The 13,714-nt window shown below is 35.8% G+C and overlaps 2 protein-coding genes across 2 annotated transcripts; both read left to right on the forward strand.

Annotated features, from left to right (window-relative positions):
* Window positions 1–595: 595 nt before the first annotated feature.
* Window positions 596–3,147, forward strand: LOC120203438 (CTL-like protein DDB_G0288717). The gene is made up of 3 exons (XM_039203732.1): window positions 596–1,671; window positions 2,360–2,702; window positions 2,795–3,147. The coding sequence occupies exons 1-3, from the start codon at window positions 596–598 to the stop codon at window positions 3,053–3,055; spliced, it is 1,680 nt and encodes a 559-aa protein (XP_039059663.1). The 3' UTR covers window positions 3,056–3,147.
* Window positions 3,148–12,077: 8,930 nt separating this feature from the next.
* LOC120203379 (actin-depolymerizing factor 5-like) lies at window positions 12,078–12,858 on the forward strand. The gene is made up of 3 exons (XM_039203685.1): window positions 12,078–12,157; window positions 12,239–12,498; window positions 12,622–12,858. Exons 1-3 carry the CDS (start codon window positions 12,137–12,139, stop codon window positions 12,770–12,772), a joined length of 432 nt encoding a protein of 143 aa, XP_039059616.1. The 5' UTR covers window positions 12,078–12,136; the 3' UTR covers window positions 12,773–12,858.
* Window positions 12,859–13,714: the final 856 nt, after the last annotated feature.

Raw genomic sequence — 13,714 nt, forward strand, 5'->3', positions numbered from 1 at the left:
GAGGTCTTTGGGCGTCCGTGCATGACCCATGCAACGTGAGGAAAACGAGGGTTGATTCTGAGGGAGGAAGACGCATGGATTCGAGGGGCACTGGGCGGTGGGGCTGCTGGCGGACGTTGCATGCAGGGGGAAGACGTATGGGTTGTCATGCGTCTTCGAGGGGGAGCACGGAAAGATGCATGGACTACAATGCGTCTTCGAGGGTTCTGATAAGCCGCTTTGATTGTAATGCGTCTTCGATGTTCACTGTAGCATTCACCCTATTTCACGAAATAATCTCGAGTGCATTATTCGAGCAAATATTTTTTTCAATTGCATTATTAAAAAAAATTAGCCTAATTATCGAATTATCTTAATTCTCATCGATTTACTTTTTCGAAAAAAGAACGGTTCATCTATCCCCCCGGTCCTACCACGACAAACCAACTCATCTTCTTCAGCTCTCTAGCTCTCAGTTTGGTTGCACAAAACAAGCAGTCAAACAAAAACCCAAAAAGAAAAGTTCCGCCGAAAATTCTTTCAATCAAATTAGAATCCTTTCTCAACAGCCGTTTTGATTATCCACCGCTCCTCCGTCTTTGATTCGTCGCTACAAATGGGCAGCACGGAAGAAGAAACCACCGGCACAGCCAAACCCATCACTCCATACGACGCCGCTTCATCAAGCGAACCTCTCCTCTTCAAACCCAACGCCAGCTCCACCTACCCATCTCCTCCAATCGAAGAACCACCTCAACCCGACCGTTCAGAATCCGAACCGACCCAGTTCATCCAGATCTCTTTCAATTACGGACCGAGACCTTTCAAAGACCTCCCTTTTCTCTTCGTCTTCCTTCTCTCAATACTCTGCACTTTCGCTTTCGGTATTTTCTCAATCTTCCATCGAAACCACAACTACTCCAACGTTTCAACCTTCACCTACGATTCTAGTTCCAGTTCTTGCGTTCAAGGCATTTCTCTTTCATCAAATCCCATATGGGTTTTAAAAACTTCTGTTTTTTCGTCGTCAAGTTCGAGTCTTTGGACATATGTAGCATGGACCCTTGTCATAACTTTAGTTTTAAGTGCACCAATTTGTTTCCTCTTGCTTTTGTTACTCAAACACTACACCAAGCAGATAGTCTATGTTTTGCTTCCTTTCTTTGTAATTGTGCCGATTTTCTTCGATGTTTATTGGTTCGTCGCTTGTACCTTGAGCTCCTCTTGTAGCGACACTTTCCCTTTGGTCTATAGAATTTTGTTGCTTGTTTTTGTTTTACTTGGAGTTGGGGTTATCGTTTGGATCTTCTTGGCTAATTGGCATCGAATCGAGTTGACCGTGAGGATTATCGGGGTTGCTACCTATGCGCTTTCGAGGAACTTAGGATTGTTCTTGGTCATACCGTTGTTGACCGCTGGATTGGTAGTTTATTATGCCCCAATTGTCGTGTTCTTGGTGTTTTCCACGTTTAATGGGAAAATTGTAGCTAAAGAATTGAATGGGGAGTATACTTGTGTTTGGAAACAAGATAGCTGGGTGCCGGCTTATTTTACATTGGCGATTTTGACAATGTTGTGGTCCTTGACCACAATGGTGGAAGCTCAGGTTTATGTTATCAGTGGCACAATTGCTCAATGGTACTTCTCCAAGGACGATGAGAAACCTCACCGGAGTATAAGACGATCTTTGAGGTAACATCCTACTGTTTTCAGCTTTTTTCACATAATTATCTATGATTTTAATGTATTGATATAGACTGTTTGAAATTTATATTTTGTGTTTCTGATGGGATGCAGCATGCTTAGATCATGAATACCAAATTGTGTTGATTAGTTATCAAAGATAATAGTGATCCTATGTAGGTTGATAACATTGATTTTTGTATGTTTTTGACTGCATGTTGGATTCAAGTATAGTGTTTGTTCTTGAGTATGGAAGATCGCTGTAGTGGCAGTTTCGCTTTAGTTTGGATTTATCGATTCGATTTGAAATTTTTTGTATTTTGCTTGAATGGACTGAAGAATTCATTAATGGTCTGGTGCCTAACAAATCTTCGAATGTATTTCTCTTGTTCTGTGAAAAGGAGCCTACTTCTTTAGTTTCTTTGCTTGCTTTGAATACAATGTGTTAACTTCTTTTCTGGAAAGATTTAATTCCTTTGGTCCTTTTCGATCGAGATTAGGCAGTTTTTTAGCTTCTTGTCCACTAGGCAGAATGCTATTCTTAGTGTTGGTAAGGTGGTTTCTGAAGGATATCTTAATGAAATATGTACAACACCGAGAATCGAACTGGACATACTTTCAAGGCATCGCTCATGTCTGCTGATTTTTAAACAGTTAGATTTAGCCTTTCTAACCCTTTGGTTCTAAACACTTGCAGAAATGCATTTGGTCATTCTTCTGGCACTGTCTGTCTATCTGGACTACTTATCTGTGTCGTTAGGGTGGTGCGTGCTGCTGTTGATAGCGCGAAAGAAGATGTTCCTGGGATAGTGAATCTTGTCCTGCGGTGTTGTGTTAATGCCCTAATGTCTGCGATAGAGTTTCTCAACAAGTTCACCATCAACTTTGCCGCAATAACCGGTGAAGCATACTGCACAGCTGCGAGGATGACGTATGAGCTTCTAAGGCGTAACCTGCTCTCTGCCGTTTTCGTGGAGACTATATCAACTCGTTTGTTAGCAGGAGTTATTTTTGTCTTCTCAGCAGTTTACGCAATTGTGGTGAGTCTTCGATACACTTCCTTGTTATCCTTCTTCCTATTCATTTCCACAAATTACCCGACAAATGCCTGATAACCGAACACATAATGCAGGTATGTGCTATCTTAAAGGGTGTTAGTGATCTAGGGGATAACACATACATCGTTGCTGGTCTCGCCTGGGTGCTGCTAATCGTAGTTCTGAGTTTCTTCGTCCATGTGTTGGACGAAGTGATCGACACCGTGTATATCTGCTACGCAATCGATAGAGATAAAGGGGAAGTGTACAAGCAGGAGGTTCATGATGTTTGTGCTCATTTACCGATCAGTAGGAACAGTAGATCATCCTTCCCATCTAGAACACTTGGTGTATAGAAATGTCCCTGTAAGCTTGTAACTTCAAAATAACGTGTTGTTGATTTGTCATTTGGTTTTGGATGTATGTATTGACAAACTGTGCATTGTACACTTGTTTTAGGATTGTTCAATAAAGGAGCTTACTGCTTCTAAACAATGGGGAAACACATTTTTCAGATTTTTGTTAAGAAAATAGGGAAAACGCAGAATAGATAGGAAGAAGAAGAAGAAGAAGATAGACACTGCTGCAGGAAAAGTAGAAGAAGGAGCGGAAGAAAGTCGCCGTAGAAAACTACACTTTTATCATTTCAGATTTTCGGGTACCCGGAACTTCTGGGTCGACGATTTCTCGGCCCGTGTCCCGACCCGGATGTTACGGGTACCCGGTAATCGGGTACATGGATTTTGTGGGTACCCGGGAATCGGGTACCCGATACCCGATTTTTAATTTTTTATTTTCAAATTATTAATTTAAAAAAATATATACACAAATTTAAATATTCGAAACTTCGAATTATATACTCTAATATCCGAACATAAAATTAAAAAGTTCAAAATATAAAATATAATAATTCATAATATAAATAATTCATTATATTTTATATAATTATATATAAAAAATAAAAAAAATTAAAACTAACCGGGTACTCGGGTAACCGGGTACCCGGAAAAACTAGATTTTGTGACCCGGGCCCGACCCGGGAAATGTCGGGCCGGGTACCCGACCCGGCCGGGAATTTTTTTTAGAGAATTACCCGGGTTTTTTAGATCCGGGTCGTGTCAACCGGGTCAGGTAATTTTGCACACCCCTACCCAAATCTATAGCCCATTCTAATATTTATTTGTTATAACAAGCCCATAACTTCTTTTACTATTTTCATGCTTTTATTGAAAAGTTTATTGTTTTCATATAATATTTTTATGTTCTTTTAATTAATTAATCTAATAATATATGTATAATTAATTTTAAAATAATAAAATATTAAATTTAATAAATTTTATTTTAATAAATTTATTTAATAAATTTTATTAAATATAAAAGTTATTTTTATAATAATTTAGAGTTATATGAAGATTTTCAATTGATAATAGAATTAATTTATATCATTTAAAAATAAATAAAATAATGATTTTTAAATATTAAAATAATTGTTATTGTTTTTAAGAAATCCAATTTTGTGTGGTTATGTTTGCCCTACAAATTATTAGTTTGATTTATATCATATAGTATAAAGGGTGCGCCTCACATACGAAAGGCGCCCACCTACGCTTTGTGCCTAGGCTCCAGAGACTTTTGTGTCTCAGTGTACCTTGCGCCCTTAAAATTCAAGTTCAGGATATGCACCTATCTTATAGATATAAATGTTCAAATTCGAGTCTTTTGAAAAGTATAATATTCCTTTTTACTATTGAGTTCGATTTATCTAACAACGAATTTGTTAGTTTGAGATGTGGTTTTAACATCCATTTATTGTCTCTCTCTTGGTTTTGTTCAGAGGGAAAAACATGACAGACCCAGGCCGACCCTAAGCATAGGCCAGGGAACGACTGCCTAGGGCCCCAAGCTTGGAGGGACCCATTTTTAAAAATATTTTTAAGTTCAATAATTAAAATATATTTTTGAATATATTTTTTATTTCAAACACTCGAAAAATATGGTAATTCAATAGGCCTTAATAATTAAAAAATATTTTTAATCATCATTTTTTATTAAAAAACTCAAAAATATGGTAATCTAGTGGGGCCTATTTTAATGATTGGAAGGGAAACTAAGTGTGAGTCCCCACTTATCTTCTTATCATCACCTCCAGACCTAGGACCATTAAAATATCAGGACCGGGCCTGGTCAGACCTAATGATAATTAACAATTCTGGTCCATAATCTAGTTCCCATCTGATTCTGGATGAGGCCTCTCGGTAACTGCTTACAAATCTGGGCCAGCATTTCCTCTGAATAGTGGCCTATAATTCAAAGCACCCAACAGAAACATTTCCTTCGCTGATTTGAGCCATATGATTAAGCTCTGCAACATCAAATCAAAAGAGAGTAATTCCATCAAGAAGAAGCTGATCACAAAGGGTCAAAAATATCCTCCACCAATAACCACCCACCATACACGTTTAATCTCTCTGACATTCACATTAACGTAAAGAAAAGTTGGGCTGTGTATATATATATATATATTGTCGATGGAAACAAATTTGGTTCGTCGGTGGTTCATTATTTTTGATTTGGATGAAGAGTTGTGATTTTTGAGAGAACAGCCGTTGATCGGTGTTTGAAAGAGGAATTACTATGAGGAAGGAGAAAGAGGGTTGGTTGGTTGGTTACAGGCCATCTATCCCCTTTTCCAGTCTCGATTGAGGATATTATAGTGACCTTTAATACATGTTGTAAGATCATCATAGCTATTTGTAGGTTGGTAGGTTAAATAAATCAGATAATTAAACTTTGAATTTTGTTCTGACACATCACGTGAGTTTATAAAAAGAACTTATTTTATCTATGCGCTATAGTTGATCAGAAGTTTATGTTTAAGAGATTTAGGCTAATTGAAAACTCTAATGAATTAAAAAGTTTTATGGCAATCCATGAATATATATATATATAAAAGAGTTGTTCACATTGGAGACCCACCCACGTGAGGGTTATGTCTGTCCATCCATAGCAAAAGAATCCTTGTGGGTGTTGTTAGTTAGCATTTGTACTACATCCCAGGACCAGATGAGATGAGATCAAGATCAAATCATCCTTTTTATTAATAGAAAAAAGTCCATTGGTAAATGGACATTCACTCACCATTTTATGAAGAAGAAGAAGAAGAATGAATGCGGAGTTGTAGCCACATTCATTAGACAAGTTTGTGGAACAACTCGAAGCCTAGGGATGTGAAATCTTGGAATGGTTGGCTGTTGAAAGAATTGTGGTAATTGTTGTAGGTGCATAAATACATTCATTCTTTTCTTTTTCCACCACTCTTCTTGCCTTTTACGCAAAGAACCCTTTTGAGGGACACAGAGATACAGAGATAGGGGGAACTGTATTGTGGGTGTGGGATCCGAGTTGGGACCATCTTAGTTTTGCTACCTGGATTTTGTTCCCATTTCATACTTTGGAATTATCAAAATTTAGACAACTGATTACCATTCTAATGGTAGATTTATGGACCGACGTAGAATTTTAAGATAAAAGATGGAAATATAGAAAATTGTATTAAATCCTTTTCTTTTCCTTTAACCTATTTTTTTCTCAATATTTTTGTGTTGCCTTCTCTTTCTTTGTTTTTTGTTTAGTTGGTGACGGCATTAATCTTAATATTTGTTGCCGACTGCCGACGATTGTTATTTTTCTTATTTTTTTTCATATCATCTTTTTTTTCTCGAGTGTTTTCACTTTTAAATAAGTATCTATGTCCTTGTGGCATGTTTTCCTCTACTCTTGTTACACACTTTTTCTTTGTTCTTGTTGCACGTTCCTTATGGCTTTCGGTAAGTTTTTTGCATACTTCGGCGATCGTTTTAGTGCTTCCACAAAGAATCTCACTACATTTGTTTTCTGATTGACTTATCGATGGTCACGTATTGTCAGATCTCCTTTTTTGTAAAAGGTTGTTTGCCGATATTGTAACATCCTAAAATCAGGGTTAGTGACAAAAATGAGAATTTTTAAAATTTGGGGATCAATTTAGGAAAAATTGAAAGTTCAAGAATTTTAATAGGGATATTTCATTATTGGATGAAAGGGTAAATATGAAAAGATTTTAAGGGCATTATGGTAATGTTAGCTTAAAAAGATATTTTCTTCATTTTATAAGAATGAAACACGTGGGTTTGGAGAGTTATCTGGAACTCTTCTTTTTCTTCTTTCTTTCTTCTTCCCGTGTGTTCATTCTTAAGCCTCAAAGGTGAGTTTTAATTTTGATGGTTAATTCTTGAATATTTTAGTTGTGTTTTATTCTTAGAGTGTTATATAAGCTTAAAACACCAAGATGAAATAATTAGAAAGAAATTTCTATTAAGAGTTAAGAAATGAACTTTTATTATAAAAAGGTTTTTGAAGTTCCAAGAATGAATTTGACTTGTCAAAGGGTTAATTAAGAAGTTAAAGGAGATAGAATTGAATTTAGAACACATGGAAAATTTAATGAAATTCTTTGATTCAAGAATTATGGTGGATCATGGGAGATGGTAAAGTGTTATAAGAAGGTTTATATATGTGTAGATAAGTTTTAAGGTATAAGGAGGGATTAATAAGTAGAATTTGGGGTCAAAACAAGATATTTTCATGCTCAAGATATAATTTCTGGGCTGTGTGCATCGATGCACATTCAATGTGTACCGATGCACTCTTAAATAAATAAACATCGAATGCCATTAGTGCATCGATGCATAAGGAGTGCGTCGATGCACCCTCTTAAAAATGAAAACATCGAAGGTGATTGGTGTACCGATGCATGGGTAGTGCATCGATACACATGTTAAGGGATGCATCGATGCATGGTATAATGTACCGATGCACTTTAATAGGAAATGAAACAAATCTTTCTTTCAGTCTAAGAAATTATAGATTATAGTATATCAATGGAATACTGATAGTATAAATATATGATTGTGTAGACATCGATCGAAAGCAAAGTTCGGATAGGTCTGCAGAGTAAGATACACAAAGAAAACAAGAGCTTAAGAGTGTTCATTGAGACCAGGTGAGTACATGATAGTAAGTGTACGTTATGTTAAGGAATTAAGACTTGCGATGAGTCTAATTCCGATATTATATGATATAAGTACTAAAACATAAACATGTAGTGATATGGTGTTAGATGTATGGTATATGAGTAAATGCATATGCCTAATTGTTGAATGTATCTTTATGTGTGAACTATGTAAATACATGTATGTATGATAAAATATATATGAAAATAATATGACTCATATGTGTCTATATTAGAAGGTTATATGATATGTTATATATGTGAAATGAATATATGTTATTATAATAAAATAGATTAGATGTTATAATTGAATGAAGGGGTTGTATGATAACATGTATATGCGAACATGTGTTGTGAGATAAGAATCATGGCTATGAACTATGTGAAAAGGAATACAAGAAAAAGTGAAAAACTATGTGATAAGTGAATGTGAATTTCATGGAAATATGTTATGTGAAAGTGAACTATGTGCCTACGTGAATATGTAAAAAGATGAATAATAATACCCATGTTATATAATAAGAGAGTTATAAGTATAGTTGGCATGCCAAGAGTCGAGGGTCTACGTGGTCCTTCGGGACATAGTGGTCATTCGGGACATAATGGTCATTCGGGACACAGTGGTCCTTCGGGATATGGTGGTCCTACGGGACAAATTCTACGCGCCCCTAGTGGGATTTATACGAGCTGTGGTGACAACATTGTGCACAACCTCTATGTACTCACATACCTTAAGTTCTCAATAGTGTGCATGGGCTTTGAAAAGAAATATAATTTGATATAATGATATGTGTGTTTCTCGTGAAAAGGTATATGTGATATGTATAAGTAATAAGTTAGGATCATATGATAGTAATGGTGATATGAGATGTTATATGGTTATGCATGGTATGATTATAGTACTTACTCATGTATTGTTGTGTGTTGAAGTTATATTATATGTTTATGTTCAATATATGCTCATATAATGGAATGGAATTAATGACAAGGAAATAAGTAAGGATAAACATGTTAGTGATGAGTTCAATAGATGTATAAGTATAATGTGTATTACATAAGATGTTCATGCAATTGTTAGTTTACCTTATATATTTACATGTCTCACTAAGTCTATGACTTAGCGTGTAAGTGTCTTACACGTAGGTGTGGATCAATCAGAAGATCAAGCTTGGGATCTGTAAAGCAGCATATCTCTGTGAAAAGTTCAGATCAGAAATATTTTTGTAAAGTATGTCGTGTCATATAATTTAGTATGTTGACATGTAACTAAGTCACTAAATATGTACGCTATGATGGAGTCTGTTATGGTTTTTGACATGTTTATGTAAAATAATTTCTTATAGAATAGAAGTTTTAAATTTTCTATGGTTTCTTTTATAAAAGTATATGCTTTGACTGGTCAATGTGACACCTCGGACTCGTATCCGGGTCGGGTATGGGTTGGGGGTGTTACAGATATAATCAGAATTGTAAAGCAAAGTAGTATGCCAAATTATTTGGTTCGTTTACCACTCCTTTATCATACCGTAAAGCGTCTCGTTCGACATAGACAAAGAGTTTTATGAAGATTACTAGATTCTTTTGATATTAGATGTCATTATCAAAGGAATGTTTCATTTTATTCGTATCTTTGATTTTAATATATTTATTTTATGTATGAGTTTCTTTGGTGACTAGTGTCTTCAATTTCTCTTTGGATACGTTACATTTTTTATTCCTTCATTTTTGTTAATAAAATCCAATTGCCATTGTTTAAAAAAAATTGATGTTTAAAATGAAAAAATATATTAAATCATTTCTTATTTAGATTATTTTATTATTTTATAAAATAATATATTAATTATATTTCTATAAATATTATCAAGTGTCACGAAACAAGAGTGAATATTTTCTTAATTGGAATTATTGAAATGTTAATTTTTGGCAATAATTTTAACCGAATATAACTGAACAATTTTTTTGGATAAGTAATTTATATTCCAATCAAGAGAAAAGCAGACTGGTTGCTACAACCAACAAAGTTACCTCAAGACAAACCCCAATTCAAACATAACCACCTATTAACATCATCAATCCTAGGCTTGCCATATCTACATAACTTGACTCTAGCAACCATCCTTATACTATTTACAATAGCATCAACCGAGCAAGATCAGCCTCTAAAAAGCATGTGATTGCGCTCTTCCCAGACAGAATATAGCAAACCAGTCCAAGCGAGCTTTAAGATTCGAACTCTGAGGGATTTGCCCTTCAAGTTTGCTATCAGCCAATTGAAATGATCCTCCTAGTTGATCAGAGTATAACAAACTTCGCAGGACGTTAGAACAATATCCCATACTTCTTTTGCAAAATAATATTCAACAAAAATGTGATCTCGAGATTTAGTACCAGAGGCACACAAACCACAAACATTATCAATAGCCAAACCAAAACGAACAAGACTATCTTTAGTAGGCAGCTTATCGAGGATAACCATCCACGAAATAAGAGAGAATTTGGGAATGTGGGCAGGGAACCAGATCAGACTGTGCCAGTTAACCTTCACCATACTATCCCTGATATTGTCCCAGATCTAATTACCTTTAATAAGGCTCCAGCTCACACAAGGGGGGAATAACCGACTAGCCTCCTCTCGCATACTCAACAGCTTGCTCAGGATCCAGCTGAAATGGGCTTTGCACCCTACATCCCAATAGCTAACTGCTTTGAAGCAGTATTCTTTGATCCATGCAATCCAGAGAGAGCCTTCATTGACCAATATGTTTTTAACAATGAGCAAACAACAAGCTTTATTCCAGACCACAAGACTTCTAAGGCCCAAGCCACCCTCAGACTTCAAGGAGCAGATCTGGCTCCAACCCACTCGAGCTCCTTTTGCTGATGAATCACTGCCCTTCCAGAAAAAATGCATACAAAGGCGTTCAATATCCTTAATAATTCCCTTAGGCAAGGCCAGTTGTCTACTCCAATAGTTAAACATGCTAAACATAACAGTTTTAATCAATTGGAGCCTACCACCATAACTCAGGTTCTTGTTGGACCAGTGCCTGAGCTTATCCTTAATCCTTGTCAAAAGTGCCTCACAGTCTTTTCCTGTGAGCTTGCGGGTCACCAGAGGCACCCCAAGATACCTCACAGGAAGCTGTCCCAATCTAAAACCAGTAACCAATCTGATTTGCTCTAATTCAAGCGTATTCAAAACACAAGCATATAATTCTGTCTTCTATGCATTCAATTTAAGGCCAGACAACTCATAAAACTTGTCTAATGTGCTTTGGACTCCCAGCACAGCATCTAAAGAGCCATGGCAAAAAACAAGTAGATCATCTGCAAAACAAAGATGAGTGAGGGAAATTCTTCTACACTTAGGGTGGAACTTAAAAATACCATGTTTTGCAGCTGTATCTAAGAGAGAGGACATAACATTCATGGCTATAACAAATAGGTAAGGAGATAAAGGATCTCCTTGCCTAACCCCCTAGCTCCTCTGAAATACCCAACCATGCTACCATTTAAAGAGAGAGAGAACATAGGGGTAGTAATGCAAGCTTTAATCCAATTACAGAAAATATTAGGGAGCCCCATAGCAGCAAGAACAATCAACAAGAAACCCCAACTAACAGAGTCAAAAGCCTTCTGTAAATCTATTTTAATTGCACATCTAGGAGAAAGACTCTTCCTAGAGTAGCCCTTAACTATTTCATGGGCTAGCAAGGTGTTGTCAATAATGTTTCTACCCTTGACAAAGGCTGATTGACTAAGTGATATCATACCAGGAAAGAGGGGGGCAAACCTGTTAACTAAGATTTTGGTGATAGTTTTATAAACTACTGAACAAATTTACAACTGTTAAATACTTAAATTAATTGATGTGCGAGTAAATCATGCCAAAAATAATACTATATTTTTTCATTAAGTTAAGGTAATTATAAAATAGTATCTGTTTTAAATATCGTTAATCATTTGACAATGAACATCCAATCACCTTACTACAGTCATTGTCCGTTGGTGTTCGAACTAATGACATATAAGAATAACAACAGTTCCTTTAATTATTAAAGTAAATTAAATCCGCATGGTCTTATACTATATTATATAACGGACGAAATAATTCATAAACCATGTTGATAAGACCACTGAATTTGTTTTCAGTTTTTTTAGGCCTTTTCTCTTGGGTACTAATTAGGAAACTCGTTTTAATCAAGAATTAGCAAAACAAGAGGAAAGGGCCTAGAAGTTTAGTTGTAATTATCAATGAAAATCAGGGGCAATTTCGTACCTATGTCTTTATATAAATCCCATTGCCATTCGAGTCTTATCACTTCCAAGTTCCTGCAGCAACAAAAAAGAAAATTGAGCTCACTCATCAGAACAGATATCAGCAACAATGGCGATGGCTTTCAAGATGGTAAATCCCTTTTGTTTTCTTATCATATAATCTTCCATTATATGTAATCCGGTGTATTTGGTGAACTGTATGATATAATAGGCTACGACCGGGATGTGGGTCACCGATGAGTGCAAGAACTCGTTCATGGAGATGAAATGGAAGAAAGTCCATAGATATATAGTGTTCAAGATCGACGAGAAATCGAGGCTCGTCACCGTCGATAAAGTCGGCGGTCCCGGCGAAAGCTACGACGATCTTGCTGCTTCATTGCCTACCGATGACTGCCGATACGCCGTGTTTGATTTCGATTTCGTCACCGTTGATAACTGCCGGAAAAGCAAGATCTTCTTCATTGCATGGTCCGTCGCCTTTTCTAACTATATCGTCACTATTATTGATCAAGAAGTATAGCCAAAGTGTTGGATAATTTTAATTGATTTAAGCGACTAACCCTAATCCGTTTGATTAATGTTGGATTATAGGGCCCCAGCGGCATCAAGAATCAGAGCAAAAATGCTGTATGCAACGTCCAAAGATGGGCTGAGGAGAGTGCTAGATGGCATCAGCTATGAAGTTCAAGCAACTGACCCAACCGAGATGGGGATTGATGTGATCAAAGACAAAGCTAATTAGGGTTTTAATTACATTTATAAATCATGTTTATCACCATCTTACGTACTTTTATTTTAATAACTACAACCACGTGTCTTTCCCCTTTTTGTCCTGTTGTTACCTTTCTTTTAGCTAGATTTCTGGTATTAATGTAAGTTAATCTTATAATTTATAATAATCTTTTTCTTTTACTAGTTTTGTGTTACATATATAACTATAAGATTAAAGACGATAGTTTATGGGATAAAATATAATTAAAAAGAAAGGATGTGTATGCGTTGTCAATGGTTAATAAAGATCATGAATATATATTATCTTGTAATCACTCCAGACTATTCAAAGAAAAAGAACGGAACCATTGAGTGCAGTGGTAAAAAGGAATGTTGATATTCCTAGATGATTCATGTTTGAGCAGTTACGTTTGTAAGATATATGTACGTTATCAATTATTCTAAACATATATTATCTTATAATCACTCTAAATAAAATCGAGGGTCAAGATTCACTATTGTGAACAAATAATTAGGGTTTGGCACCTAACTTCTAAAGCACATTGTACAATATATAATATGTGTGTTTTGTTTTCCAATCTCTTACCATTTTCGTCTAATCAAACTCGTTAAAATATAGTCGTTAGGTAACCCTTGATTTTAGGCTTCTACTAATTCATCATAGATTAAAGTTTGTGAACCAACAACCAGTTGGTCTAGTGGAATGAGACATTAAGTCCCTTAAGTAAGGTCAGGGGCTTTTACGAATGGAGGGAAATGGGTTGGAGGGTCGTCCTCACATCTGAGTACCTGATCTAGATTAGTCGGTCAATAGATTGAAAACAAGTGATTAATTAAAAAAAAGTTTGTGAATTCAATGATGGAGCATCTTTTCTTGCTTTGGTATGCATCAACCCTTCTCATCATTCATTAAAGAGTAATTAACCTATTGCTTTAATGAGAGGGTAATATT

This window comes from Hibiscus syriacus, unplaced genomic scaffold, assembly GCF_006381635.1.
Source record: "Hibiscus syriacus cultivar Baekdansim isolate YM2019G1 unplaced genomic scaffold, ASM638163v2 tig00009942_pilon, whole genome shotgun sequence".
Lineage (NCBI taxonomy): Eukaryota > Viridiplantae > Streptophyta > Magnoliopsida > Malvales > Malvaceae > Hibiscus > Hibiscus syriacus.

Excerpts from the sequence above, each read along its gene's own strand:
- LOC120203438 (XM_039203732.1), top strand. The coding sequence starts at position 596 with ATGGGCAGCACGGAAGAAGAAACCACCGGCACAGCCAAACCCATCACT. Across the intron at positions 1,672-2,359 it reads AGTATAAGACGATCTTTGAG|AAATGCATTTGGTCATTCTT; the intron begins GTAACATCCTAC and ends AAACACTTGCAG. Across the intron at positions 2,703-2,794 it reads CAGCAGTTTACGCAATTGTG|GTATGTGCTATCTTAAAGGG; the intron begins GTGAGTCTTCGA and ends CACATAATGCAG.
- LOC120203379 (XM_039203685.1), top strand. The coding sequence starts at position 12,137 with ATGGCGATGGCTTTCAAGATG. Across the intron at positions 12,158-12,238 it reads TGGCGATGGCTTTCAAGATG|GCTACGACCGGGATGTGGGT; the intron begins GTAAATCCCTTT and ends ATGATATAATAG. Across the intron at positions 12,499-12,621 it reads AAGATCTTCTTCATTGCATG|GGCCCCAGCGGCATCAAGAA; the intron begins GTCCGTCGCCTT and ends GTTGGATTATAG.